The 25,381-nt window shown below is 51.9% G+C and overlaps 11 protein-coding genes across 12 annotated transcripts; 8 read left to right on the plus strand and 3 right to left on the minus strand.

Moving 5' to 3' along the window:
* Nucleotides 1-97: 97 nt before the first annotated feature.
* Nucleotides 98-2,764, plus strand: AA0111_g1857 (hypothetical protein; the record flags this gene model as incomplete). Its single annotated transcript, XM_028647562.1, has 2 exons — nt 98-1,897; nt 1,946-2,764. The coding sequence occupies 2 exons, from the start codon at nt 98-100 to the stop codon at nt 2,762-2,764; spliced, it is 2,619 nt and encodes an 872-aa protein (XP_028510717.1).
* Nucleotides 2,765-3,306: 542 nt separating this feature from the next.
* AA0111_g1858 (Actin-like protein) lies at nt 3,307-5,659 on the minus strand (the record flags this gene model as incomplete). The annotated part of the gene is made up of 3 exons (XM_028647563.1): nt 3,307-5,060; nt 5,116-5,436; nt 5,491-5,659. 3 exons carry the CDS (start codon nt 5,657-5,659, stop codon nt 3,307-3,309), a joined length of 2,244 nt encoding a protein of 747 aa, XP_028510715.1.
* A 372-nt stretch (nt 5,660-6,031) lies between these two features.
* On the minus strand, nt 6,032-6,218 carry AA0111_g1859 (hypothetical protein; the record flags this gene model as incomplete). Of its 2 annotated transcripts, none has more annotated exons than XM_028647565.1 (2): nt 6,032-6,060; nt 6,110-6,218. In XM_028647565.1, 2 exons carry the CDS (start codon nt 6,216-6,218, stop codon nt 6,032-6,034), a joined length of 138 nt encoding a protein of 45 aa, XP_028510708.1. The 2 variants fall into 2 exon arrangements, with proteins under 2 accessions (XP_028510708.1, XP_028510707.1); XM_028647564.1 differs by having other exon boundaries at nt 6,032-6,063.
* A 543-nt stretch (nt 6,219-6,761) lies between these two features.
* Nucleotides 6,762-7,301, plus strand: AA0111_g1860 (hypothetical protein; the record flags this gene model as incomplete). The annotated part of the gene is made up of 1 exon (XM_028647567.1): nt 6,762-7,301. The coding sequence occupies one exon, from the start codon at nt 6,762-6,764 to the stop codon at nt 7,299-7,301; it is 540 nt and encodes a 179-aa protein (XP_028510403.1).
* A 771-nt stretch (nt 7,302-8,072) lies between these two features.
* AA0111_g1861 (hypothetical protein) lies at nt 8,073-8,746 on the plus strand (the record flags this gene model as incomplete). Its single annotated transcript, XM_028647568.1, has 5 exons — nt 8,073-8,103; nt 8,168-8,194; nt 8,259-8,307; nt 8,360-8,375; nt 8,450-8,746. 5 exons carry the CDS (start codon nt 8,073-8,075, stop codon nt 8,744-8,746), a joined length of 420 nt encoding a protein of 139 aa, XP_028510402.1.
* A 625-nt stretch (nt 8,747-9,371) lies between these two features.
* Nucleotides 9,372-10,431, plus strand: AA0111_g1862 (hypothetical protein; the record flags this gene model as incomplete). The annotated part of the gene is made up of 2 exons (XM_028647569.1): nt 9,372-9,525; nt 9,575-10,431. 2 exons carry the CDS (start codon nt 9,372-9,374, stop codon nt 10,429-10,431), a joined length of 1,011 nt encoding a protein of 336 aa, XP_028510401.1.
* A 243-nt stretch (nt 10,432-10,674) lies between these two features.
* AA0111_g1863 (Phospho-2-dehydro-3-deoxyheptonate aldolase, tyrosine-inhibited) lies at nt 10,675-11,917 on the minus strand (the record flags this gene model as incomplete). Its single annotated transcript, XM_028647570.1, has 3 exons — nt 10,675-10,955; nt 11,008-11,787; nt 11,842-11,917. The coding sequence occupies 3 exons, from the start codon at nt 11,915-11,917 to the stop codon at nt 10,675-10,677; spliced, it is 1,137 nt and encodes a 378-aa protein (XP_028510400.1).
* Nucleotides 11,918-13,133: 1,216 nt separating this feature from the next.
* AA0111_g1864 (hypothetical protein) lies at nt 13,134-14,086 on the plus strand (the record flags this gene model as incomplete). Its single annotated transcript, XM_028647571.1, has 2 exons — nt 13,134-13,217; nt 13,265-14,086. 2 exons carry the CDS (start codon nt 13,134-13,136, stop codon nt 14,084-14,086), a joined length of 906 nt encoding a protein of 301 aa, XP_028510407.1.
* Nucleotides 14,087-16,037: 1,951 nt separating this feature from the next.
* On the plus strand, nt 16,038-17,085 carry AA0111_g1865 (60S ribosomal protein; the record flags this gene model as incomplete). The annotated part of the gene is made up of 4 exons (XM_028647572.1): nt 16,038-16,051; nt 16,105-16,217; nt 16,405-16,749; nt 16,802-17,085. The coding sequence occupies 4 exons, from the start codon at nt 16,038-16,040 to the stop codon at nt 17,083-17,085; spliced, it is 756 nt and encodes a 251-aa protein (XP_028510406.1).
* Nucleotides 17,086-19,831: 2,746 nt separating this feature from the next.
* Nucleotides 19,832-21,196, plus strand: AA0111_g1866 (hypothetical protein; the record flags this gene model as incomplete). The annotated part of the gene is made up of 1 exon (XM_028647573.1): nt 19,832-21,196. The coding sequence occupies one exon, from the start codon at nt 19,832-19,834 to the stop codon at nt 21,194-21,196; it is 1,365 nt and encodes a 454-aa protein (XP_028510405.1).
* A 2,677-nt stretch (nt 21,197-23,873) lies between these two features.
* Nucleotides 23,874-25,231, plus strand: AA0111_g1867 (hypothetical protein; the record flags this gene model as incomplete). Its single annotated transcript, XM_028647574.1, has 3 exons — nt 23,874-24,067; nt 24,129-24,773; nt 24,820-25,231. 3 exons carry the CDS (start codon nt 23,874-23,876, stop codon nt 25,229-25,231), a joined length of 1,251 nt encoding a protein of 416 aa, XP_028510404.1.
* Between the last annotated feature and the right edge of the window lie 150 nt (nt 25,232-25,381).

Here is a 25,381-nt window from a genome sequence, read left to right on the forward strand (position 1 = left end):
CCATATTCATGCACCTATCTCCTACCACGACTTAATCTGCCCGCCCAGCAGCCACATTCACGCTTCACCCAGTTGACGCGTGTGAAGGCCTCACACCATGTCCACGCCTGCCCTATCGCCTAGGCCCAGAGGTTCCTCCCACACATCTTCTCGCCCACGAGGTTCAGGATCGACGCCCATGACGAGGCCAAGTGCCTCACTACATCCGACGTCTGCGCTACCCCCCCTCACGCCCCGCATGAACGGGGTAGCCAAAACACCGAGCCATGTAGCCTCACAGAAGACGAAGGAACCCTCGACCCCCTCACCTAACTACTTTGGTCTTGCCGTCAACAGCAATGCCGACCACTTCTCCTCTAGTGCTGCCCAGCACATTCGCGGAAACTGGAGCCCACCCACTTCCAACGTGCGCTCGACAGCTGCCGCCTCCCCACGGATAATACCCGTTGAGCAGAACCCAGAGTTTGAGCAATTTAGGAAACAGTCGGAGAACAACAGAGCTTTTGCTCTGGGCAGCTTCGACTTTGCATCGCCCGGCCTGAAGGCACAATCCAAGAGCCCCTTCTTCGCCAACATCGACTCCGCACAGCCCTCGTACTCACAGTCGCAGTCGATGCCACCGCCCGACCGACCAGGCGACAAGAGCGATACCAGCGACGAGCAAGAGTTCGCCCCCAAGCCACGTTCCCCAAAGCGCATGCTTTCGACCGAATCCTCCATGTTTCCCGACCGACCACGAAGGAATTCCCCAGCAAGCTTTGATGGACCCGGTCGTTCAGATGCTGTCGCCCAGTTCGCCGAACCCCGTATCCCACGGCCATCGTTACCTTCAAAGAAGACGCATCCCCAGCAAATTTCAATATCCACTCACCGTGCTGAGACGCTTCCCGCGCATTTTGAGGAAGAAGGCAACACTACCGGACCCACTATGGTCACTGCTCAACATATCGTCAACATCCTCCAGTCTTCCATTGACGAGGTCCTTGTGCTGGATCTCCGTGTGTCGACACAGTATGCCAAGGCTCGCATAACAGGCGCACTGAGCCTCTGTATTCCTACGACGCTGCTCAAGCGCGCTTCCTTCAATGTCCAGAAGCTAGCTGAGACCTTCAAAGATGACGAGCAAAGGGACAAGTTTGAGCGATGGAGGAGCAGCAAACACATCATAGTATATGACGCCAACTCGTCGCAAATGAAGGACGCCACAACCTGTGTCAACACCCTTAAAAAGTTCACCAGCGAGGGTTGGTCAGGTGGCACTTTTGTCATCCGTGGTGGATTCCAAGAATTTGCTGAAAAGTTCCCAGCCTGGATCACACACCAAAGCTCTGGAAGTCCGACCTCCGGCACTGCTGCTCTGAACCTCAACTCCGATCTCCCTGCTGTCGCGCCTGTTATCGGTGGCTGTCCCATGCCTGCAACCCAGAACGCTGCTAACCCTTTCTTTGGCAACATTCGTCAAAACATGGACCTCATTGGTGGAGTCGGGCAGATGCCCGTCAACCAGCCAGCAGGCATGACCCAGTCAGTGGAAGACGATCTTCCACAGTGGCTTCAGGCTGCATCTGAAGAGCAAGACAAGGGCAAGACAGTCGCAGAACGATTCTTGCAAATCGAGAAACGTGAACAAAAGCGTATGCAAAAGGCTTTGTCTGGTGAAGTTGTCTACGACGCTCCGTCGTCATCAGGAGGCAAGGGACAGCATATACAGATTGCAGGTATTGAGAAAGGTTCGAAGAATCGCTACAACAATATCTGGCCATACGAACACACTCGTGTCAAGCTCGAAGGAGTTGCTGAAGGAAGCTGCGATTATGTCAACGCCAACCACGTCCAAGCCGCCTACTCCAACAAGCGTTACATCGCAACGCAGGGACCCATACCGGCTACCTTCAAAGTATGTTCTCATTTATGTATATCACGTCACCCACTAACACTTTGACAGGACTTCTGGAACGTTGTTTGGCAGCAAGACGTTCGTGTCATTGTCATGTTAACTGCCGAGCAAGAAGGTGGACAGGTCAAGGCCCACAACTACTGGTCCGATAAGCGATATGGCCATCTACACCTCAACCCACTTGGCGAACGCAGGGCGTCTTTGGAGCCGTCGAAGATCCATCGTCACAGGGAACAATCGAGGCCATCAGTGGGTCAGCGCAGGTCAACGAACCCACCGAAGCTTGCCAACTTCACCAAGGAAGCTACTACTGGTTCTTCTAACCAGGAGCAGCCTTATGTCATCGTGCGCAAGTTCACTCTTTCGAACGATGATGAACCCTTCGCGCGTATGCGCGAAATCACACAGTTGCAGTACTCGCACTGGCCTGATTTCGGAGCCCCAGCCCATCCTACGCATTTATTGGGCCTGATTGAGCAGACTGATGCTGTTGTCCGCTCGGTCAACGGTGGCTCGCCTTCGCAGCCTGACCCACCCAACAGCCGCCCGATTATAGTCCATTGCTCCGCCGGATGTGGCCGTACTGGTACTTTTTGCACGGTCGACTCCGTCTTGGATATGCTCAAGCGGCAAAGGCAAGCTCGCAACGCCAGGCAATCGACTCCAATGGACACCGACGACAAGTTAGCCAAGAACGAGCGCGAAGAGGACAGCTGGGTGAACAACGAGGAGACCGATCTTATTGCAAAGACCGTGGAGGACTTCAGACTGCAGCGGTTGAGCATGGTACAGAGTCTACGACAGTTTGTACTATGCTACGAAAGTGTGATGGAATGGCTCGTTGAGCAGCACCCCAAGTCTGCGTAGAGCGCGGCGACTCAAACGATGTCTTCTGCTGACGGAAACATCTTTGTGCCCGTAATCATAATATGGAAATGAGAAACACGAATTTGTTAACGACCAAGGTAAACCGGGCAAACGGCGGCGCATGCATCATCATCGGTGTAGGACTGGGACTCATTGGGAGGCGTTCTGCATGCACGCAGCATTGTTTGGCTTAGAGCATATACATACATTGGGTATGCATTGGGACAGGTGTCATGGTGGTTTCGGCGTACAAGGGGCTTTAGCATAGTGTTCTTTGGTTTTGCTTAGATAATTTGAGCATTGCATCCTCCTACATATACTCTCTGTTGCATGTCGGTCTGCGCCATGATGTTATCACAATCACATCACTAAGAACGTAATGATTGTAAAAGAAGCCATTTCTTGTCCATGGAGAGATATTATCTAAGAATGGCAAAAAAATAAAGCAATAACACCATATTTCTGTAATACTACAAGCACCAATACCCAGGTAGACTCAACAAACTACTCCCACTATTGACTTACAAGCAAGATAGAATAAGCTAATAAGCAGCATTCCCCTGGTCATGCTCCTTGATATACTCGGCACCCTTTTCCAGAAATTCCTGCCTAGTGACAAAATGTTGCCTCGACTCCTTCTTGCCCGCCCATTGGGCCGCGCCACGCCAGGCATCAAGTACACAGTCCCCAGCTTTTCTTACGTTGATGGTTTGTTCAGCGGGGAGCACGGCGCGGAGTTCAGAGCGCAGGCGTTCCTCGAAACCCTGGAACATGGTGTTGCCACCTGTGAGGAAAATGTCCTTCAACACGTCGTCGCGGTGGGGCGAATCTGCCAGACGCTCTGTGAGAATATTCGAGGCAATTTCTACAATGCCAGCTTGGTCGAGACCTGCGATTGTCGGTTGGAAGACGACTTCGGGGACGCGGATGCGTTCAACGTTGAGGTGGATTTGGTTCATTTCCCTTTGGGACTCGGCGTCGTAAGGGTAGGGACCGTGGAGGAAGGAATGGAGGATGGATTTTGTCCAGTCTGTTTGTGCTTCGCGGGTTGATTCTTCGGTGAAGTCGGGGTCGTGTTGGAGAAGCTGGGATTCGATTTCTTTAAGATTCTTGGAAAGATCTTCTTCTTCTTCGTCGTCGGAACCTTCACCTGTAGCAATGGTGCGGTAGACACCCCAGTCTGCATCGTCGGCGCCAAAGGTGTCATCATCACCACCACCTCGTCGCCGCTTCTTGGTGGGTGCGTCCGAGGCAAGGTTGGCGATGGACTTCATTCGCATTTGGTTGGCGAGCGACTTGCGGTTTCCAAGTTCAGCCTTGAGACGCTCACGGTCCTTCATCTTCTGGATAATGGCTTGGCGAGCTATTCGGCGCTCTTCTATCCAGCCTTGAGGATCGGTTTCCCGCCGTTGGTCGTCAAGTCGTTGCTCTTCTGCTTGCCGTGCCTTCTCCTTCTCCTTTTCAATCTTCGCACGTTGGCGTGCATCGTAGTTTGACTTCATCAATCGTTGCTGTCGCTTTTGCTTAATACCCTCCTCGTCAAGCTGATCATCCGGAACCTCCAACAGGGGGAATGTAGGTGCTTCGACCTGCTCCTCCTCTACATCGCCAAGGTCCTTGTTACGAGCCTTCTTGATTGCGGCTTCCAGTTCCTTGACTCGTTTGTTGAGCTGGTTCTCGTCATCGAAGTCATTTGACTCAAGTATCCGTGCCTTTTCCTTTTTCGTGGTAATCTCTTCCAGTTGCGTCTGCAACTGCAAGCACCACTCCAGCTCTTCTTCTTTCTTCTTCAGCTTCTCCAGACGCATCTTTGCCGCCTGGGCCTGCAGCCTACGACCACTCTCCTTGCGCTTTTCCGCTGCAGCTGCCAGCTCTTCCTCGGTCTTTTGCACCACGATCTGCTCAGTATAAGGGAACTGAATTGTATGGTCTCGGTCTTCCAGGCCCGTCCAATCCAGGTAGCGGCTCAGGTCATTCTCGTAGTCTTGTGATACATAACAATGCTCTCGAACGAGGTCTTCAGCCTGGTTGTCGCTAATCTTTCCGGGGAATGTAGGGTACTTCAGCCTCAGTAGCTTGAGCAGGTATTGCGCGGACTGGAAGCGACCCCAGTTCAGACGCGTGGTTTGTGACAACAAGGGCTTGGAGTTTACTACGGGAATAATGTGCGTAGAGGTGTACGAAGAGTCCATGACCAGGCCGTTGCGACCGCCATTGTATGAGTAGGAGAAGAGCGAGTCGATACCGTATGCGACGGATGGTGCGCCGTAGCACTCGAAGAGGATTTCCGACATGGCTGTAGAGTTGATGTTAGCTGTACGCACAGTCTCATCTGTCATTGGCTCACGTACTCTTTCGTGAATAGCCCAGGTTCGCAACGGGCTCTGTCATGACGATGGGTCTATCTATGCGCCCGGAGCGTCCATCCACACCCATTTTAACAAAGCAGTAGTCAAGCACGCCCTCCATGACGTCCCAATTGTTCACGACGTTGCTGCCAGGCTCATAGACAGGCTTGGACTGTCCTCGCGCCGTACCGTCGGCGTAGACATCTGAGCCAACAAAGGTAAAGGTTCGGTTGAGCTTGCGGTCGCGGTACCTCGCCATGTTGGGCAACACTGATAACCGGGGTTTGGAGTCAAAAGACCACCCAGCGCGGACTGCGGACGAGCCTACAGTATGTTAGTCTGGGTAGAAACACGGGCGCATGTGCATTGCGAGCGTACCATTGTCAATTACGATGGCAGTTTCGCCGTTGCTACGCGACCATCCTTCTTTGTCGATGGGTCTGAAGCCTTCAAAAGGCGGTTCCGACACGCTCCAGAGCTTGGGTGGAGGTTTGGGTGGATTGCGCCCTGCGAGTTGGGGCGCCTCGTCGATAGCTGAGGGGGCCATGGCGGTGAAGTTGGAGATGGAGATTGGCCGAGGATCAGGTTGTTATTTCATATCGCGGACGGGAGATGTGGCGTGTGAGCTTGTTTAGCGCGACTGGCACTGAGGATGCGCGGCATTGCGGTTGCCATGTGGTGAGGCTCTTGCGATGCTCGGTGGTCCGAGCCCGTCTCCGTCCAGGGCCATGTTACGCTATTTCACATGACGACCATGCTCATTGCTGTGGTGCACGAAATTTGGACATGGTCATATCTCATTATTGGCTATCTACCCGCTCCATTCTGCTCCTTGTCTCCATAATTCCGGCTGTATGCGAGCTTTGGCTGTGCCGCGGGAAATGCAAATTGCACACCAAGAATACTCTACGTCGTATGCTTACGCAGGATCCTTCAGACCGTTTGTTGCTTTGGCCTGTCAGCTATGTCATACAGAATTCTCGACAGGACCGTATACCTTCTAGGTGAAAAAGAACGTTGGACTGGTAGTTCTTGAACATCTGAGCTACGAGCTCCGTGTCCATGTTCTGGATATTGATCTCTTGGAGATTTTTGTTTAGCATCATGATGGCCTCGTTCAACTTCTCCTTTGGAATAATCAGCATGCTTGTCTTGACTGGACCTGGAAACGTTTGGCTTGACTGACAACATTCACGATGATGCGAGAGAGCAGTTGGCTCTGTTGGTGTTCGTGTGGACTTTCCTGGAGACGAGGTCAGATTCACGCGCCGCTCAGGGGGCTGCTTCGTGACATCTCACCATTATTGTACCTCTGTGATATTGACGTTGGTTGTACGCGTCCAAGTTGTCTGGTGGGGAGGATGAAAGCAGTTAGTGTGGGTATGCAGGTCCAGAGGTCGGGCGGGAGAGCTCCACCTCCGCAAGCTCCATCGCGATACAACACCAACGCTCTGCCACGCTCACATTGATTCCCGCCACAGCTCACGCACCAGCATCGCGACTTATCAGATCAGCCCATCAAAACCGGCCCCGCACGCGATCAACGTGGAATAATAACAGGCCGACAACGCGACAAGACAACACGGAATCGCAGCCAAGACACCCAAGCCCATCGACTGCGATTTCTTGAGATCCCGGCACCTCCAAGCATGGCACCATTAACAGCCGCCTCGGATGAGAAAACGCATCAGGCGCTTCTTGATAAGCTTGACATCTACGCAGTACCCAAGCCTTTCCGCAACCCAAACTGGAAGCCACCGCAGCGACGCAACAAGAACCTCAAGCAGATTCTTGGCGAGGCGTCACGCAAAGAAGCCTCAGTCATGGCCACACAGAACAACAGCGGTAACTCGACACCTGCCGTAACTGCTGAAGGCAACGCTGCTTCCGGCCGCGCACCGAACATCGCCCAAGCAGCCCAGAGTCTGAGCACCCTGGTATTGGAGAAGAACGGCAGAGCTGCTGCTGGGCCGGCACCTACATACACCAACATCGAGTCGGCTCCGAGCTTCCACCCGAGCAGTCAGAAGAAGTACTGTGATATCACCGGTCTTCCTGCACCATACACCGATCCCAAGACGCGTCTAAGGTACCACAACAAGGAGGTGTTTGGAGGCATCCGTACCATGCCACAGAACGTGTCAGAGGGCTATCTCGCCGCAAGAGGTGCACACACAATCTTGAAGTGAGCGTTACCTCGATGCCGAGGTAGCTCCTACTACTCCAAGGTTGATAGTATGACATGCGTCCTTCACAGTCGGCGCAACGCTGCATTCGACAGAGGCTCAAGTTCATTCACTTGTCTAAAGTCTTGCATCAAACGGGCTAATGAAATGGGTACAAGCCTGGTCAGAAACCCAGGTGTAATTGAGGTTATGTATGATCATCAAAGTCAAACTACTCTCCACCCACCACATGCCTTTCGGCTTATGGCTCAAGGAGGTGTTCCGGCTTAACCGTGATCCAGTATTCTTCTGCGCCCATAAGACAGTATACCAGGGCCTCGAGGGAGGATTCCTAGTTACAGCAGCTTGAAGCATGCTGTTGTCAAGGCGGGATCTACATTGTAATAGTCATTCAAGTATCTTGTAGCTGTAGAAAAGAAACAACGCATCAATTGCTCTTTCTTGCTGAGTGTTTGAATGTTGACTACCTGTTCTCACTTTAGATGGTCGAGGGTTGTAGAGACTGAGAAGCATGATGCCAGAATTTTATGCGACAACCCGCGGGAACTCCAGCGCTAGCAGGGGTAAACTTTGGGCCGACCACCGACTGCGCGCGCCGCGTCTCAACTCTCACCAAGGGGACACGAGACAAGAAATCGACGGATACCGCCTTCGTGCCAGACGTACAGTGGAACCAGGTGCCCATCTACTACTTGTTCACTATTATCACGTTTTAAGTCTTCTCAACTATACAACCTCGCACGTTGCGCGCTGTACACATTCCGAACTTCCAAGATGCCGACTATGTGGCTTTCAGATACCCAGAGTATGTTGCGCCAACATGCAGCTTCGCGGTTACTGCATAGAACATCTGCTGACAACAGGAACAGAGATAGGGGTCGCTTTCTGCTCAGGGGGTAGGTACGCGCCCACTACCACGAATGCGCTCACTGTTCAACATCGGATTGACAAGACGAACAGGCGGACTCTTTCTGATGGGAGGTGTCATGATGTTTTTTGACCGCGCAATGTATGTCTCATCTCTTCACATATACATACATGCTTTGCTGACATGGTCATAGGCTCGCAATGGGAAACGTACGTTTATACCACACCTCCAAACCTCTACCTCTACCTCTACCATCGAACCAGCTCTGATACCCCCTTAATAGATATTATTTCTAATTGGCCTCACACTCATCATCGGAACAACCAAAACCGTCGCATTCTTTGCTCGCAAGCAGAAATGGAAAGGCACGGTGGCTTTTGTCGCTGGTATATCGCTTATTCTGATGCGATGGGCTTTCATCGGCTTCATAATTGAGCTATACGGCATACTCGTTCTGTTTGGGGATTTCCTGATGACAATCGCGGGTTTCGTCAGTAACGTACCGGTGATTGGACCGTATATTGCTAGGGCACTGGAGGCGATAAGTGGTGCGAGACGGAATGCCGATCTGCCTGTTTGAGATGGCATGGACAGCATCGACGTTACGATATGACGAAGTATGGATAGAGACTTTAGGACCTTGTATGATACACAGACGCACGAAGAACGGAAAGGCATTGCTTAACGCTGGGTCGGTCGTGACAAGCAGGATAACAGATAAGGATTAGCATTCGTATTCACGGCTAACAGATATTGCTTTGGATTGCTATCTATTTCAGTCAAAAAGAAGCATTACAATCTCAACGTAAACTGTAAAAACGTATTTCTACTTTGAAGTTTAATGGCGCTATTCAGACGTCCCTGAGTACTCCAGATACTCAGGTACAGACTTAGAGAAAGGTCACAGCTTGTGTCTAGTTCTCTCAATCGATGCAGATATTCGTCGTGTGAGTCTTTGGAGCTCTCCAAACATACCGAATGCTCTCAATTTGATACCCGGTCGTACTGGTTCTGCAGCGTCATCGTACAGCCACGACGGGTAAGGCAATGTGGTTAGAATGAAGAACACGTGCTTTCGCGTTCTCGCGTTTCCAGAATTTCCCCGCGATCGCGTAAGTACACCTTCTCCACACTCTACAGTACTTCTGCCGCACTGTCAAAGTTCCCCTCCTCTTGAGTCACTCACTTTCAAATCTCGCGCCAACATGTCCCGTGAAGATTCACCCTTTGTACGCGCTCCTGCCGAAAGCGAGGACTACAGCTCGATCCATCGCGCGTTCCTACAAGCCTTCCAAACGCACAGCGTCCTCACAGTGGATCAAATGAAAGCTATCCTAGCTCATGTGATGACTGCATACAGTCTGTTTTCGAGCCCTCGGTTAGTTTCATACTCTGACAGCTGCAACAGACCCCGAACGCCCATGGACAGAAGGCGACGTGACCCAACCCTACATCACCTCCACCATCCAGACCATAAATGCCAAAATCGAAGCATTCGACTACGAGATCCGATCAACTCGCGATCAGCAGAGCAAAGATAGCATATATGCCCTTGTCAACAATGCCAGCGATGCCGTCACTCAACTCGCTACTACTTTCTCCGCAAACGAAATCGCCTACATAAGACGCGTCCTTGACCACATGTTCGAAACCAACAACACCAACATCCGCGAAGTCATGGCCATAAAACACACCGAAGCCTCGCAGCTCGCCCGTCTTTCACGCAGAAATAGGCAAAGTCAGGCAGCCAGCAGACAAAGTCAGATCAATGGCGATGTGGAAGATTCACAAGCCAACATCGACACAGGCATTTCCATTGCGGAAGCCGATCTCGTCCTGGAAACCCTTGTCAAGGAAGCTTTCTTTCAAAAGTCGAGAAAAGGTTACTATTCTCTTGCCCCACGCGCACTGATGGAACTGCGTGCTTACCTTAAGGAGACGTATAATGAGTCTGCTGAAGAAAACGAAGATGGGCGCGAAGTCATCAGGATCAGGGACTGTGAGGGATGCAGGGAGATTGTCACAATTGGCATCCGGTGCAACAATCGAGAATGTGGTGTCAGGTGGCACGATGTGTGCGCGAACAGTTACTATAGGAGCAGAAGAGGCAGCAGAGTATGCCCTCGATGTAAGACGGAATGTTCGGGAGATGTGTTTGTGGGAGAGCGAGCGGCTGGGGTGGATGGAAGAGCAAGCACAGGCGGCAATCGGCGCAGCACGCAGAACAGAGACGAGGAGGACGAGGACGAAGAGGAAGATGAGTGAAGGCGCGGGCTGAGAGATTATAGCACTAATACCAAGATACCCATGAGTTCTCCGGCGTTAGACTCCATCACAACTTTGTACATGCGGAAAAACTTGTTTGGTTCCATCATATATTTCATGAATTGATCGTAAATCAGTCCCTATCATCACACCCATATTCCTTTCTGTCTGAACTTTTCCCAACGCCAGATATCCCCATACTATATACACAGTCCTGATCAATGCTCACCTCAATACAGATGTTTAGTGTACACCGTTAGACTTGGTCTTGTTCGCTCGCCTCTCAGCGACAGCAGACGCAAGGTTCTCAAGAGTGTCGACGGTGCTCTCCCAATCAATGCAAGCATCGGTGATGGAGACACCCTTCTTCAGGCCGCTAGGACCCTCAGGCGGGACCTTCTGGTTGCCTTCATTGATGTTGGACTCAATCATGACACCAACGATGCCGGTCTCGCCGTTGCGGATTTGGTCAGCAATGTCCTTGGCTACGAGGGGCTGGTTGCGGTGGTTCTTGTTAGAGTTACCTGTCGAAAGTTAGCGTCTATCCCTCCACGATCGTTGGACTATAGAGCATACCGTGTGAGCAATCGACCATCATGACCTCAGCGAGACCCTTTTTCTTTAAAGCTTCTCTCGCGGCTTTGATGCTGTCCTTGTCGAAATTGGTACCCTTGGTTCCACCACGGAGAATGACGAAGCAGTGCTCGTTACCTGCCGTCCTGGTGATAGCAGCAAGACCCTGCTTCGTTACACCCATGAAGTGATGCTTAGCAGCGGCTGCACCAATTGCATCCACCGCAACGGTCAGACCTCCATCAGTACCATTCTTGAAACCAATGGGGAACGAGAGGCCAGAGGCCAGCTCACGGTGCAATTGCGACTCAGTTGTTCGCGCACCAATGGCGCCAAGGGAGATGAGGTCTGCGAGGAATTGGGGGGAGATGGTATCGAGCATCTCAGACGCAATGGGCATGCCTGCGGATGTGAGATCCACGAACAGCTTGCGCGACACTCTCAGACCCTTGTTGATCTTGTAGCTCTCGTCAATGTCTGGGTCGTTGATCAATCCTTTCCAGCCGACGGTTGTTCGTGGTTTCTCAAGGTAGGCGCGCATGATGATGCAGAGGTTGTCTTGAAGCTTGTCGGCGAGAGCCTTGAGGCGCTGGCAGTACTCGAGTGCCAGCTCTGGGTCGTGTAGGGAGCAAGGCCCTACCATGACGAGGAGTCGGTCATCCTTTTGTGTGATGATGCTGGCGGCTTCTTTGCGACCCTGGATAACGGTCTTCTCGGCGTGTGCTGGAATGGGGATCTCGGACGCGAGAAGTTGGGGCGGGATCAGTGGGTCGTAACCAAGGACTAGACAGTGGTGTTAGTACTGGCATCGAGAAGCAAGCGCCGGTGGAGACGTACCGCGCACATCGTCGCTTGGGTTGGTAGAGTCATTGAAGGAAGACATGTCGGGTGTTTCTGTAGTAGCAGGAGCCATGACGATAGTCTCTTTATATGTATATATATATTAGCGTGCGCCCTCTGAGCTGAAACAGGAAGAGTCTTGTTGCTCCGACGTACAGGGTGCGTAAGCGATGGTCGACTTGCGGTCAGTATTACTCCGACTGTGACACAGACGAAGGTGAATATACAGGTGCCAAGTGGTGCAGGGCGTGTTGTGTGACTTGACTCGAGAAATCAGGCGAACCAGATGTGCAATTGTTTGTCCTGGCGAGTGTGCAGACAATGTATGCAGGCGCAGGTCCGAGGTCGGCGAAGACTGTAGGTAAGGGACACAGCGAGCGCGTAGCAAATACAGTCATATGCTATCAAATTATTTGGGAGTGGCTGCGAAACTTTAGGGTAAGGTGGGGCTGATGGTTCGTTCTGGGTCCCGCCAGTTATCGATACACCGCCGCCGGAGCTTTGCACCTGCAGGTGCGCCAAGCTTGTTACCGTGCTGGAATAGCCACGTTCCTGTTGGTCGATGCATGTTGCTTTGTTGGAATCTGACGACGGCGTGAAGATGACCCTTTTGTGTTGGAAGACTCGAGCACCGCGTCGGCGGCACTCGTTGACCCAAGCTGCAGCTCAAATCATCCCTCGTCCCTCCCAGTGACCACCAACATTATCCCTTCCCTTACTCTTCTCTGGGGGGCCTGTATTCAGCTTGCGACATGGGTACACGCAAACACGCCTCCTGCGACCGCTGCCATCGCACGTAGAAAGACGCTTCACTTCTCCTTGAACATGCATATACGTAGCCCACGTGATGCCGTGCCTGGCTTCCAAGATTCGGCGATTCCAAGGGTTTGGCCTCAGATGCCACTTCACCACTCCGCCACGCTAAGCCACACCATCGTCGACATCATCGCTACTACCACTTAGAGGCTCCGCATGCAAGCGACGGGTTACCAACTTCCGACAACCAAGTAAAAGGTTTCCCTACACAGTCGCTCTGCCATTAGAGGCGCGCGACTCCACTACACAAGCCAGGGTTCTTTTCATGCGACCTGAAACAGCGCCCCTGATAGTCATATCGACCCCTCGCCCGCTTGCTTCCAAACATATCTACCAGGAACCTCCGACCGCAGTCGCGCTTCTCCAGCTACAGTCCTCTCGAGCGTTCTATTCATCAAAAGAACCATATCGTCTGAATTCCGTCATCGCGTTGAACGCGGCTACATAAGGATCACTCATTTCCCAAGATCACCATGTCCATGTTTCAGATCATGGCCAGGAAGCGAGGCCGGGACGACGATTCAGACTCGGATTTTGATGAGGACAGATACCCCAAGGTACGTCAGCGATACCTTCTTCCTGGGGTTGGCTAATTGTAGGATAGAAGTATCGACCGGAAAGCCACGAGCTGGTCAGCCATGATCAATTTCATCCCCAACTACTCTCGAACCTACCCCACCGGGGCGCACACACGCCGTCTCCACCAAGATTGTTCACGGACATCCGGTCAATGACGCCAGCACAATCAGAACACGGAGGAGCCTACTCGCCGGATTCGATATACGGTGGTCCCGTTCGTATATCAAGAGAGTCAAGTGGCACAGACATGGACATGGACTTGGACGACGATGAAATGGACGTTCGCAGTCAACCACCAGAGTCGCCCGCCTTCAGCTCGTTTGGCAACAACTTTATGCGACCGGCCATGCTCCAACCGTCTTTATTCAACTCAGATACTGTCAACAACAATGGTCGCATACCTACGCCCATACATCCTACCTTTAAGAGAGGAGGAATGAATGGATTGGGATACCCCATGAGTGGCTCAGCAGGTGCCATGGCTATGAACAACCTGCACCTACCTTCAGTGCAAGCACCTCCACCAGCCTGGAAGGGATCGGGACAGCATGCAGATGACGATCGGAGCAGACGTATGCCTTCGCCCATCTCAGAGGACGAGGACGTTCCAGATACGCCGACCGCACTTACCCAGTCCCAGCTATCGCGACTTAGTTTCTCGCACGCCAGTATGGCCGATCAAATGGATGCCGAGTCTTCCTCAACACTGGCTCCACCGTCAACGCCTCGTGGTAGAAAACGAAGCGGCGCATTGACGGGTATGAGTCGTTTCAGCATGGGTTATCGGGAAGACTGCGAGAAGTGCAGGCAGAGGGTCCCAGGTCATTATTCGCATTTCCTACCCTAGAGGGAATGGACCCAGATTACGAAGAAGTATACAACAGCATGGTGAGCCATCATGTTCGCCCATCACACTCGCATCATGACTTTCACATACACGAATTCTTCCATTGTCTTATCATCATCACGAGTATGAACAACATCACGGGGTGACGTGTTCATGCCTCAGAATTGGCGTTTGATTCAGCATGGCGTTCCGGGAACAAGATCCGAGTAGGATCATGCGTTAATGATATCCCTCCCAATGTACGAGTAGTCTGCTTTTCAATCAAAAGCAACGTCATAGCACATTACAGTCTCACTTGACTGGTCTGAAAATTCTGCATCAGTGTATTCCTTATATGAGCCCAACTATAACACCAGAAACTCAGTCGGACCTTTTCTCATGACATAGCGAGATACGTCCGATGAGATGTGTGACGCTACGGCTACTATTAGCACAATGTGGAAGCGAGTAAAGCATGGTACGAAACATGTGGGTACCGGGGATCGTCAAACGAAACGAGACGGCATGGCATCTGGTGTGGCGCAAAGCCGAGTTCTGTTATCTTGAAACGAACGGTCCGAGGGTTCAAGGAGGTCTAGACCAGGCTCGCGGGTGGGATATGTCGTCTTGTGGGGCTTCACTCGTGGGGCTTTACTCATGAACCAGAAAGTCAGGGGGTAGAAAGAATGGGTTGGCCTGAGGCAAACGTAGTAGTGTTGTAGGAACTAGCAACGGAAGAAAGGTACTGTTCGGTGAACTTCTCGTGGTAAGGACCTGGCTTCAGTCTGTAGAGCTGTTTGGTATTGACATTATCAATAGCAGAATGTGAAAATAGGAACATCTTCACAAAGTGGTGGAGCTTTCAATGGCAATGAAGATAAAGATTTTACAACGGTATTCGTAAAGAAGGGGACGACGTCGGGAAACCTTTTCTTGTAGGCTACAGGATATGGCACGGAGGTAAATAAAGTTAGTTCCTAAAGCATACTCTAGAACAACTAAATCAACCTTGGAAATGTTGCTCATCGACTAATGGCGGCCACTTCGCGATTACTCGTGACATGAACAATAGGATTAGGTAAATTCACTAAAGGCTTCTCGTAGTACGGAATGTACTTCTGGCGACGTTTTGGGGTCGTTCAACTATCTCTAGACTGGTGGTCTTCGGTTTTTCGCCCAAGTGTGTTGCAGGGGAAGATACAGTATACAAATCCCCCTCTCTCTGTATCCAATCTGATGAAAAGCACTATTTAAAGATAAGCGTAATCTTGTGAACGACCATAGTGGTGATGAACCAGCCATACCACGGAGCATATCATCCTATATGCTCAACGGTTCCCTATCTAGGTATCATGCCAGCAGAATTTCATTCTCCCTTCAAGCGATCGGCCATAGGAAAGCTACTTGTAGACAACGGATCTTACTCTGAAGCTTAGGGAAGCCGCCTATCAAAGAGGCTGAATAGGGACACATCTTCTGGAACATGCAGTTGTCCGGAGTTGCTATTGCTCGCCTTTGATAGACCTCCGAAGTTCAAGGTGATTAGAAAGGTCACAGTAGATATCAAAGCCGTCAGTAAACAAAGTGACCTTATGTCCCAACAAAGGTCACCTGCGACATAGAGATAGTTCTGGTGCATTCACACGCATGGCTATTCGATATGCCAACTTCTTCTCTAAATATTGTCATGTGTGGGGCATCTCAAATGACACCTTACCGCTCCCATCGCCGCATCATGATACAGTCACCTCCAAACACAAACAAGCTGTGAGGTACATGCTCGTTGCCAGAAGGAACTCGAAATTGCAGTAACAAGATCAATACAATTATCCAGACCTCGGCCGCAGATGGGTGCAGCTTATGTGGAACCCCAGCCTCTTAGCGTTGACGCTTGTAGTAAAAAGGCTAGCGTAGGCGCTAAGGGTCTGGCAAAAATTGAGCTTCCGACGAATTTCTCGAACACCACTTCAACATGTCGTCGAAGTCGTAAGTTGTCTCTGCACCGCACGCCTATTCCAAAGCTAACACGCGCCTCACAGAACCGTCCCTACACAGAGCGAGGTCACTCTCGTGCCTGAGAACCTCCTCAAGAAGAGGAAGTCTCAAGAGAAGGCACGCGAGGAGCGCGCGATCGCAACACGCGAAAAGCGAGGTACGGCCAACCCCGCATGCTTTCAGAGATCTCGAGAGGGCGATCACGATGATTATAACAACCACACTATCGGCTAGACTACGGTCAATGTTGTCGAATTGTTAACCATCTTTCGGGAATGATGCGATCGCCCTCTTTGAAACCCATGGCATGCTATACTGTTGTGAACAGCGCTGACATGAAACAGACAAGAACAAGAAGAAGCGCGAGGTCATCTTCACAAGAGCTGAAAAGTATGTGAAGGAGTACCGCGATGCTGAGCGTGAGCGGGTGCGCATGGCGCGCGAAGCCAAGAAGAGCGACAGCCTCTACGTCCCCGCTGAGCCAAAACTTGCCTTCGTCGTTCGGATAAAGGGTATCAACAAGATTGATCCCAAGAAACGCAAGACACTGCAGCTCCTTCGGCTCCTCCAGATCAACAATGGTGTTTTCATCAAGCTTACCAAGGCGACCATGGAGATGCTGAAGATTGTTGAGCCGTTTGTTGCTTATGGTTACCCAAACCAGAAGTCGGTTCGTGAGCTCATCTATAGTAAGTTTCGACTCAAGCTCAACGTCGCTGTCGGACACTAACTCATGTACAGAGCGTGGCTATGGCAAGGTCGACAAGCAACGACTCCCTCTGACCGACAACGAGATTATCGAGGAGAACTTGGGTAAATACGGCATGATCTGCATGGAGGATCTTATCCATGAGATCTGCACTGTTGGACCAAACTTCAAAGCGGCCTCAAACTTCCTCTGGCCGTTCAAGCTAAACAGCCCAACTGGTGGCTTCCGTAAGAGGAAGTTCAAGCACTTCATCGAAGGTGGTGACTTGGGCAACCGGGAAGACAAGATCAACGATTTGATCAGGCAGATGAACTAGATCGCCCATTGGTCGAAGTTCTTGGTTTTCGTCTCTGGTTTGGCGCGTGAAAAGCTTTTGGGATATACCACGGAATCAGCATTTACATCGGCGTTTGGGATACTGGACCTAAGTATATGGTCGTCTTATGAGTCTACGTGCGAAACGCATGCAATCTGAATGAACTACGCAGTCACTGCGCCATCCTCTGCCTTATCCAAATTGACTATTTTGACCTCGTGCGCCCGTAACTATCGTGTCCTTGTCTGTGTCATGCGATGTGGATTAGCTCCATTGGATGCCAGCGCATATCGAACGCGTTGGGCACTGGGTGAGCCGAAAAGCCTGTGCATCGCGAAGGGGCCCAACTGAGTAAGACTATTGCTAGGTAGTCACGTAGTCCTTACCATGAAGCCTGGTCGTAATGTTACTGCAAGCTCAGCGGGTGAAACTGCTTCCTCTGGCCTTGGAGCCTCGTCTTCCCAGGTTGAGGGCTTATGAGCGGATCACGTGTTTTAGTGCACTAAGCTATTTTGACCAAGTATCGTGTCTGCGTCGTTGCTCGCCAATCAACTGCTGCCTGCGTCTCTTTGCCGGCACATGTTTTTTTCCTTATTCTTCAACGCATAGTGTTGGCCCTCACCGCATCGCTTGACGTAAACAGCCGTCGAATTTTATTGTTGACGACATGGCACTTGACGCCACGGCAGGCAAAAAATGGCTTTGACGTGGGATAGTGAAGTCACATGTGTGACGGCAGGATGTTTCTGGTGCCTGATGAAAAATCACGGTAAAGGGCTGCAAGCGTCACTACGGGTATTGATGAGCTCCAGGGGGCCAATCCGAAGCCAAGGAACTGGTCAGCAAAGATCTTAGACTGTGTGAGTGGAGAAAGTGCTGGCCTCGAAGGCTCGAACTTCCTCACATGCATCCCAGGTGCATACGGTGGGCACCTGCTTACGATATAGCACCGAGCCCAGAGGGGGGCGCCGAGCGCTTGGGTTGCGAGTGACGATTGCACGAGCAGTAATTTGGCGATGGGGACGTTGATGACGCCCGCCGACAGACGCACGGCATTCCGGTTTCGCCGTCAACGTTGTCACTGCCACGCTACAATGGTGTTCAGATTTGGGATCGATTTGCATAAGTCGCGCTGATCGCGAGACCCCCCTCATCATCGTGGTAGGACATGGCCCCGCCGGCGGATACCGTAGGTCTGACTCTTTGGGGCCAGACGTTGCAGGAGCACTCAACGGCCGCGGCACAATTTTCGCAGTGCGAACGGGTCCGAGTCGATGGTGAAGTGCGCGATTGCAATGCTATTCTTGGGTCCGGCGCATTGCCATGTCCACGACGACACAAGAAGCAGCTGGGCTGTCTACCCAAAACAAAACAGACAGATGCTAAGCGTAGGCGTCGAGCACGGGGTTGTCTGTCGGCCAGTGCAAATTGTCTCCTGTCTAGATAAATAAGGCTCTGAAGCACTGTTCACAACCCAAGAAGCTCAGATGACAACTGCTCATGAAGGCGCAGCGGACCAGTAAGGCCGCTACTGCAGGCGCACCAAAAGAAGACGGCAAGCCGGGTTGCAGGAGAGGCGACTGGCGATACGTGGCTTGCTCCCCTCGCGGGTGCAGAGGGTGGTCCCTGGGTGCGTTCATTGGCCTGGACATGCTGGGGACGCATGAAGGCGCTCGATTTGTGCACCAGCACTGCAGCGCTCCTGCGTCGAGAGTCATGAGTGGTAGTCACCGCAAAACGCGGGCTGGGAGTCGACATTTATGACCCACTAACTGCAAGAGGCAGAGTTTTCATAGCACATGAGTGGATAGACAGACAGGTAATGAACCATTATTGCAGGTGCGGCCTTCGGATCAAGACGGTCTTGCTGGCTCGCCATTGCTAGAGAGCCCCTTCGCTGCTAGGCCTCGCTAACGGTGTGCGATCGAATACACCCACATCACCGCCTTCTGCTCTCCCCATCTCCATCCTCCCTCACCTCCTCCCCCCGTCTCCCCCATCTCCCGCATCCTGTCTCCGTCGCAGGCGTTGCTCGTTGCGACACAGTCCCCAAGCCCCAACGGACGTGCGCTTCCAATCTCGGCTGTCCGGCATCCCCAGCCCGCTCACCAGCATCACCCGACGCTTGCTCTGTCTCGCTGGCTTTGCAAACGAGCAGTGCAGCACTCACGGGTAGACTCGTCCGTCTGGCTCTGACACCCAACGCCTCGTCACCTCCGCCACCTGAACACAGGTTGCGTGTGCATTTCCCGGCTCTGGTTCTGGCTTGTACTGTCTAATTGCGCTCCGTTTCAACCTGCTTTTCTTTTGCCGCCTGTCTCCAGGGACCTCGACGCTCCGCGACATCATCATCATCAACAACAACGACCTCGCGTCGCCGGATCTATTGACTTAGCCCCGGCCTGCCTGCGCTCCATCACCCTCGAGCTGCACTGCACCTGTCGACGCACACTTTGCTTCCATTCCAGCCCCTTCTCCGCCTTCGCGCAACAAGCACCACCAGCGCGACACTTTGCTACCACGCACCAAACACCTCCCAGGCGACACTTTTCCTTGCATGAGCACATCTTTCTAGAGGGTCCGTAGGCTACTCTAGAGGCGGCGCGAACGAGAAGACTGTATGTCACCAACAAATTCTGCTAGCGATACCGCTCACTACCAGACTCCTTCAACTCCACAACAAGGCATCGCTAACACAACACCAGGAGCCTCGCCAGTCTTCTCTCTGCGGCGGTCCAACACCATCATGCCCTCCTTCTACCCCCGGCATAACATGCCACGGCTGTCTCCCCAGGAGTTCGTCCCCAGCTACCACTCTGCCTGTGGCGCATCATACCCACCGCAGCAGCCCGCGTACGCTGGGCCTACGATCCGGCAGCAAGATGATGGTTACGACTTCGCAGACCGCTACGGTCAGCTGGCCATCGCCATGCCACCCATGTACCCGCAGGCCGGCACCTACCTAAGCAGTGCGCCTCCTAGCCTCCCACCCGCGAGCTCGTTCTACGACCCCATGGGCGCAACCACACTGCCACCCATGCGCGCACAGTCTGGTCACTCACTGGCAGAGGCGGCTATGCAACAGCAGCGCGTGCATGAGTACAACCAGCGAATGAACCAGCCGGCTAAGGAAGAGAAGCCTGTCGGCGGTGTGTCGGCGAAACTGGATTATGACATGGACGTCATGACCGACTTCGTCTGCGAGACAGCACTACGACTCATCACGCCTGGTCGCATGATGCCTTCGTCTTTCCGCAAGTGGGTACACCAGGTTCTCTGCGCCACGCGCCTGCCCTCGGCCACCATCTTGCTCAGCATGTACTATTTGTCCAGCAGGATGCCCATGCTGGCTCACGAGCCGAAGACCGACACCCACCTGTTCCGTCTCCTCACTATCGCACTAGTGCTCGGTAGCAAGTTCCTCGACGACAACACCTTCATTAACCGTTCGTGGTCCGAGGTCAGTGGTATTCAGGTACACGAGCTGAACGAGCTTGAGCTCGAGTGGCTCGTAGCCATCAAGTTCAGGCTTCACCGCGATCCCACGGAGCAACACGGTTGGACATCGTGGTCAGAGCACTGGAAGGATTACCAGAACACTGCTGCTGCGCGTTCTGGTCGTAGCAACAAGCTTAGCCCCATCGACACGTCGGTACAGCGACGCTCACTCAACCCCAACAAGCCGCTCCCTCCTCTACCGATGCAGCAGGCCTACACTCCCCCGTACGACTATGTGCCCAAGTCGGCTCAGTCCGCCTACAACCCTCCGACCTACTCGCAGTACGACCCATGGCGGTCCGCTAGCGAGCACTCTCCTGCGTCAGCACCCACCACGGGCCCGACTACCCCAGAGTACTATGGCACAACGGGAACTTGGGCTCCGGCCGAAGGATACTCGCGTCGCACCATGTTCGGTTTCCCTCCCTTGTCTCAGCCCGCCCCTACGCAAGCGCTCCAGCAACCGTCCAATTACGGTCCACCCGCTTACTCACAGTACACCCCGTCGGCTTGGAACCAGCATGGTCTCAGCTGCGGATGCGCCTACTGTGTGCAGAGGCACCCGCCCTACTACATGGCACCTGGCTACGGGCCCCAGGCTGTTGCCGTCTAATCGTTTGCTCCTCACCGGCCGAGCACCATGGCGACATCGTCCACTTGACGTTCCACGGATAAATATTCGACATCCCATTTCAGCGCTTCATATGTTCAAAAGTTACTCTTCCGTTCCGCGAAGTACCATGGCCTACCTGAGCCCACCCAGTTCCGACCACTGGATACATTTGGCTACTTCGATTTCCTCAAGCCTAGACTACCGGACATTGTCGAGGCGCAACTGCCTCATTCCTTCCGCTATCTGCAAGCATATTGGTGCGCCTCCGGATCTCACGAAAACGCACAAGGCTTGCGATCATCTTGCATGATAGATTTCACTGGTTTCCTTTTCTTTCCCTTTCCATCACTCTTTCCTTGTTATCACCGGTATTACGTTTTAGACTTTGGTTTGCCCATGGTCTAATAGGAGCATGTCAGCGAAATTGTGGGTTACGGCGTTCCTGCTTTCATTCGGGTGTCATATCGCACCTTTACGATGTTCATTTCTCTAGCGCTACCTCAATGTTTACGGAGGTTGCCTTTTTTCGGTTTACGGATTTCACTTCTCAGGAGTCGGCTTTCGCTTTCAGCATGCGGAGTCACCCCATGCGACCAATCCTTCGGCAGTGACCATGGTCATGCCGCCACTGGAGGGCCGCTTGTTACGTTCACGACTTCTTTCCTGGATCCTCGCCTTCCGCTGTAGTCGGGTTGTAATTAATGGCACAAGATCAGCGATGGGATTCGCTTTATTTCTTTTGGAGCGGCGGAAAAAATACCTCTTGCTTTATCTGGTTTCTGCACCGGCATTGTTTTGGGCAACGGGAGGGAAGATTTGTTTAGTGTATAACTGCGATACAACGAAATATCCTGATATTGGGGATACCATCAGAATGCGAAAAAAAAAACATCCTAGAAAAGCGATACAGTCGCACAGGAAACGACAAATCAAACTCCACTTCACCTGGTGATCATTGTTCCCGTTCCTCATTTGATAAAGTGATCTGCCCTGCTTGTGAGTAATTCCCATTCAATCCGCTTGAGCAGCACTCGGATGATAACCACTGCAGTTACATCATTGTCGCAGCACCGAAGCTGCTGGGTTTGCACGAATACAGGCTGTTGTTTCAGCTACTTCAGCCCATCTTGAGACAGCCTGGTTTGTTGCCCTCGGTCCCAACGCCATCCGATCCAGCGATCCAGATGCCCTGTCGTCCCGGAGATCCCGTCCCAACAGCAGGCGTCAGATCACTCGATCTCGCATTCTTTCGGACAGGAGCATATTACGCGCAATGTCTTGGACATACAAGGTACACATTACGTGATAGTCTGTCAAACTGGGCCACAAGGCACGGCCAAGGTCGAGTTGACCATTTTGACTGAAAAGCACAATGGTTTGTTCGTATGTCCTATTTGGGTATCTTCTGTGTGGTCACAATGAAGCAGAGATGCTTGGACTATCTAGATTTGATTGAGGTGATACCTGTTTCCAGTAAAGATTTTTCCAACACACATGTTGTTGCCGAACATTGCAATTTTATAGATGTCAAAGTGGCATCCATCAACAGTATTCGGTATGATTACTACATCATAGCTGATTGATGTATATGAGTACCCTGTACGTATCAGGGGTGGTTGTGAAGGCAACACGAGCTTCAACGGTCTAAGCTGCTACATTAATGGCGTGGCGTCTTCGAAGCGATACTACTGGTATAGTACTAGTAGCTTGTATGGAGAGAAACCTCCATGACTATCATAATATGTAGTGCTGTCTCTCTGGGGGCTGGCAGGCTTTAGTAGTGCGTATTGAACCCAATATACTATTTACTCGTTATTCCTTGGCCGAACAAACATACTGAGGTATATATCCATATGTTCTTTTCATTCATATTAGTTGAAGCATACCTTATCCACACTCACATCACGAAAGTTGCCACTCCTGAATTGTATTTTCGTGTGTGTTTTAATTGCATGATCGTCCTGTGCTTCTATATTATCGCACTTGCTATTGCAGCTTTCATGCCGATAGCTTATTCGTATAACACCATATTCTTTTCTCGCGCGACAGCATAGCCACTTGTAACCGTTCCATTGTCGTCTCGCCTATCGCATGCCTGTCGGGTCTATCACGCTCTGGTTCTTCGGACTTAAGCAGAAGCCCCATGCACAATGCGTGCTCTAGGTACCAGTAAGACGGACGAGGCACCACGCCACGTTGATTCGGCCGCGAAATAGTGCGAATTACGATCGCGCGAACCACACGAAAATGCCCAGAGACGCCCGATAATGCTTGAACTTGGATGGACGCCAGAACGAGTCGGACAAACAGACTGGCCGCTTGTCCGGATCCGATGTTGCCTTGTGGGCTGGCCATTAGCGAGCATGCGCCATTACCAGATGATGCATCATGGCCTCCACGTTAATAGTGGTTATCTCCGTCTGGCGCAACTTTTACCCGAAAGGTATTGTGGCTGTCGCAACTGGCGGTGGACGCGTATGATAATCATCTCGCGCTGCTTGGAGAGATCCTGTGTTTGGCCGCTTGAACTGAGTCAGGCGAATATACATATCTAATGTCGCGCCTGTCGCTCTCGTCTCGTGTCATACGCCGGTTGTTCAGTGAATCGCGAACGTACCGGAAACTTGGGAAATACCAGAGCTTCTGGCAAACACCGCACTTTGGTACTACTATCACAATGAGCTCAATAGGTGGTGCGAGCATTGGTGCAGGTCTCTATGCTGTGGTAAGCAATCCAGCCCAGATTGCTGCTAAGCCTGAGGAAGCGGATGAAAAGAAGCACCATTTAAAAGGCGGGAAAGGGTTTACGAATCCGTGGGATAGCTACGTTGAAATAAGTCCTTGGGAGCTGCTGGTCAAGGGTATGATATGGTAAGTCCAGTCTTCGGTATCATCGTATAAGTACTACAATTGCAGGCTGACACCATCGTAGGCGCAAAATTACAGGTCAAGCCAATAACCCAGACACATCGCCTCCAACAGTACCAGTCCGCACACCAGAATTCCTTCCCTCACGAAAAACGCCGAAATTACGTGCAACATGGCTTGGTCACGCATGCTATTACATCGAGTTCCCAAGCGGCTTCCGCGTCCTTTTTGATCCTGTCTTCGAAGACTGTTGCGCGCCCATTACTATGAAGAACCTAAAACGCTTCACGCCTCCTCCCTGCGAGATTGAAGATCTGCCAATCGTTGACGCAGTAGTCATAAGCCACAACCACTATGACCATCTCAGCTACCCGACAATTCAGCGTCTACAAAAGAAGTTCCCTGAGGCGCATTTTTTCGCACCATTGGGCAACAAGAAGTGGTTTGAGAAGAGCGGAATTACAAAAGTTACAGAGTTGGATTGGTGGGAGAGCAGGGATGTTACATTGGAGGAGTTGTCGCAAAAGGGCAATAAGGCAGGTTCTGTTTCTGTGGGTTCCCCAGACATGGGGGGGAATGGTGACATAAAGGCAACGATTGGTGCGCTGCCTTGCCAGCATATCAGTGCAAGGACACCGTTTGACAAGGCCAAGACGCTCTGGGCGAGTTGGAGTGTGGAATCTGGTGGTGCGAAAGTTTACTTTGCTGGGTATGTCTGCTCCATTCCTTGCCTGCTTATAATAACATTTCCGCAGCGACACAGGCTACCGCACAGTGCCGTACAGCATTCCCGCCACCGAAGATGATTACTCTGCTGCCTACTCTCATCTACCCACATGCCCGGCCTTTTCTCAAATCGGTCAGCATCGCGGCCCCTTCGACCTTGGTCTAATTCCCATTGGCGCCTATGAACCTCGCTGGATGTTCAGCAATGTACATGCTAGTCCCAAAGACGCTGTCAATATATTCGCGGACACTAAATGTAAGAGGGCGCTGGGAATGCATTGGGGTACGTGGGTGTTGACCGAAGAAGAGGTCATGGCACCACCAAAGGAATTGCAGGAGGCTTGTGAATGGAAGGGTATAAAGGGGGGCAAAGAAGGCTTCGGAATTTGCGATATTGGTGAAAGCACTGAGTTTGATTCTGGAGATGAGGCAAAGAGGTAAAAACGAAAGACCTTGATACTGTCACACTCATGATACCCAAGAGCGTAATTTCAAGTGTAAGGAGTTACTGTTAGGTAGGAGAGACAAATATGTAAAGTGGAAGCCTCCAGGCTCTCACTCCATAAACTTGTCATTTCTGCGACTCAAATC

This window comes from Alternaria arborescens (assembly GCF_004154835.1).
Source record: "Alternaria arborescens strain FERA 675 chromosome Unknown contig_3, whole genome shotgun sequence".
NCBI lineage: Eukaryota > Fungi > Ascomycota > Dothideomycetes > Pleosporales > Pleosporaceae > Alternaria > Alternaria arborescens.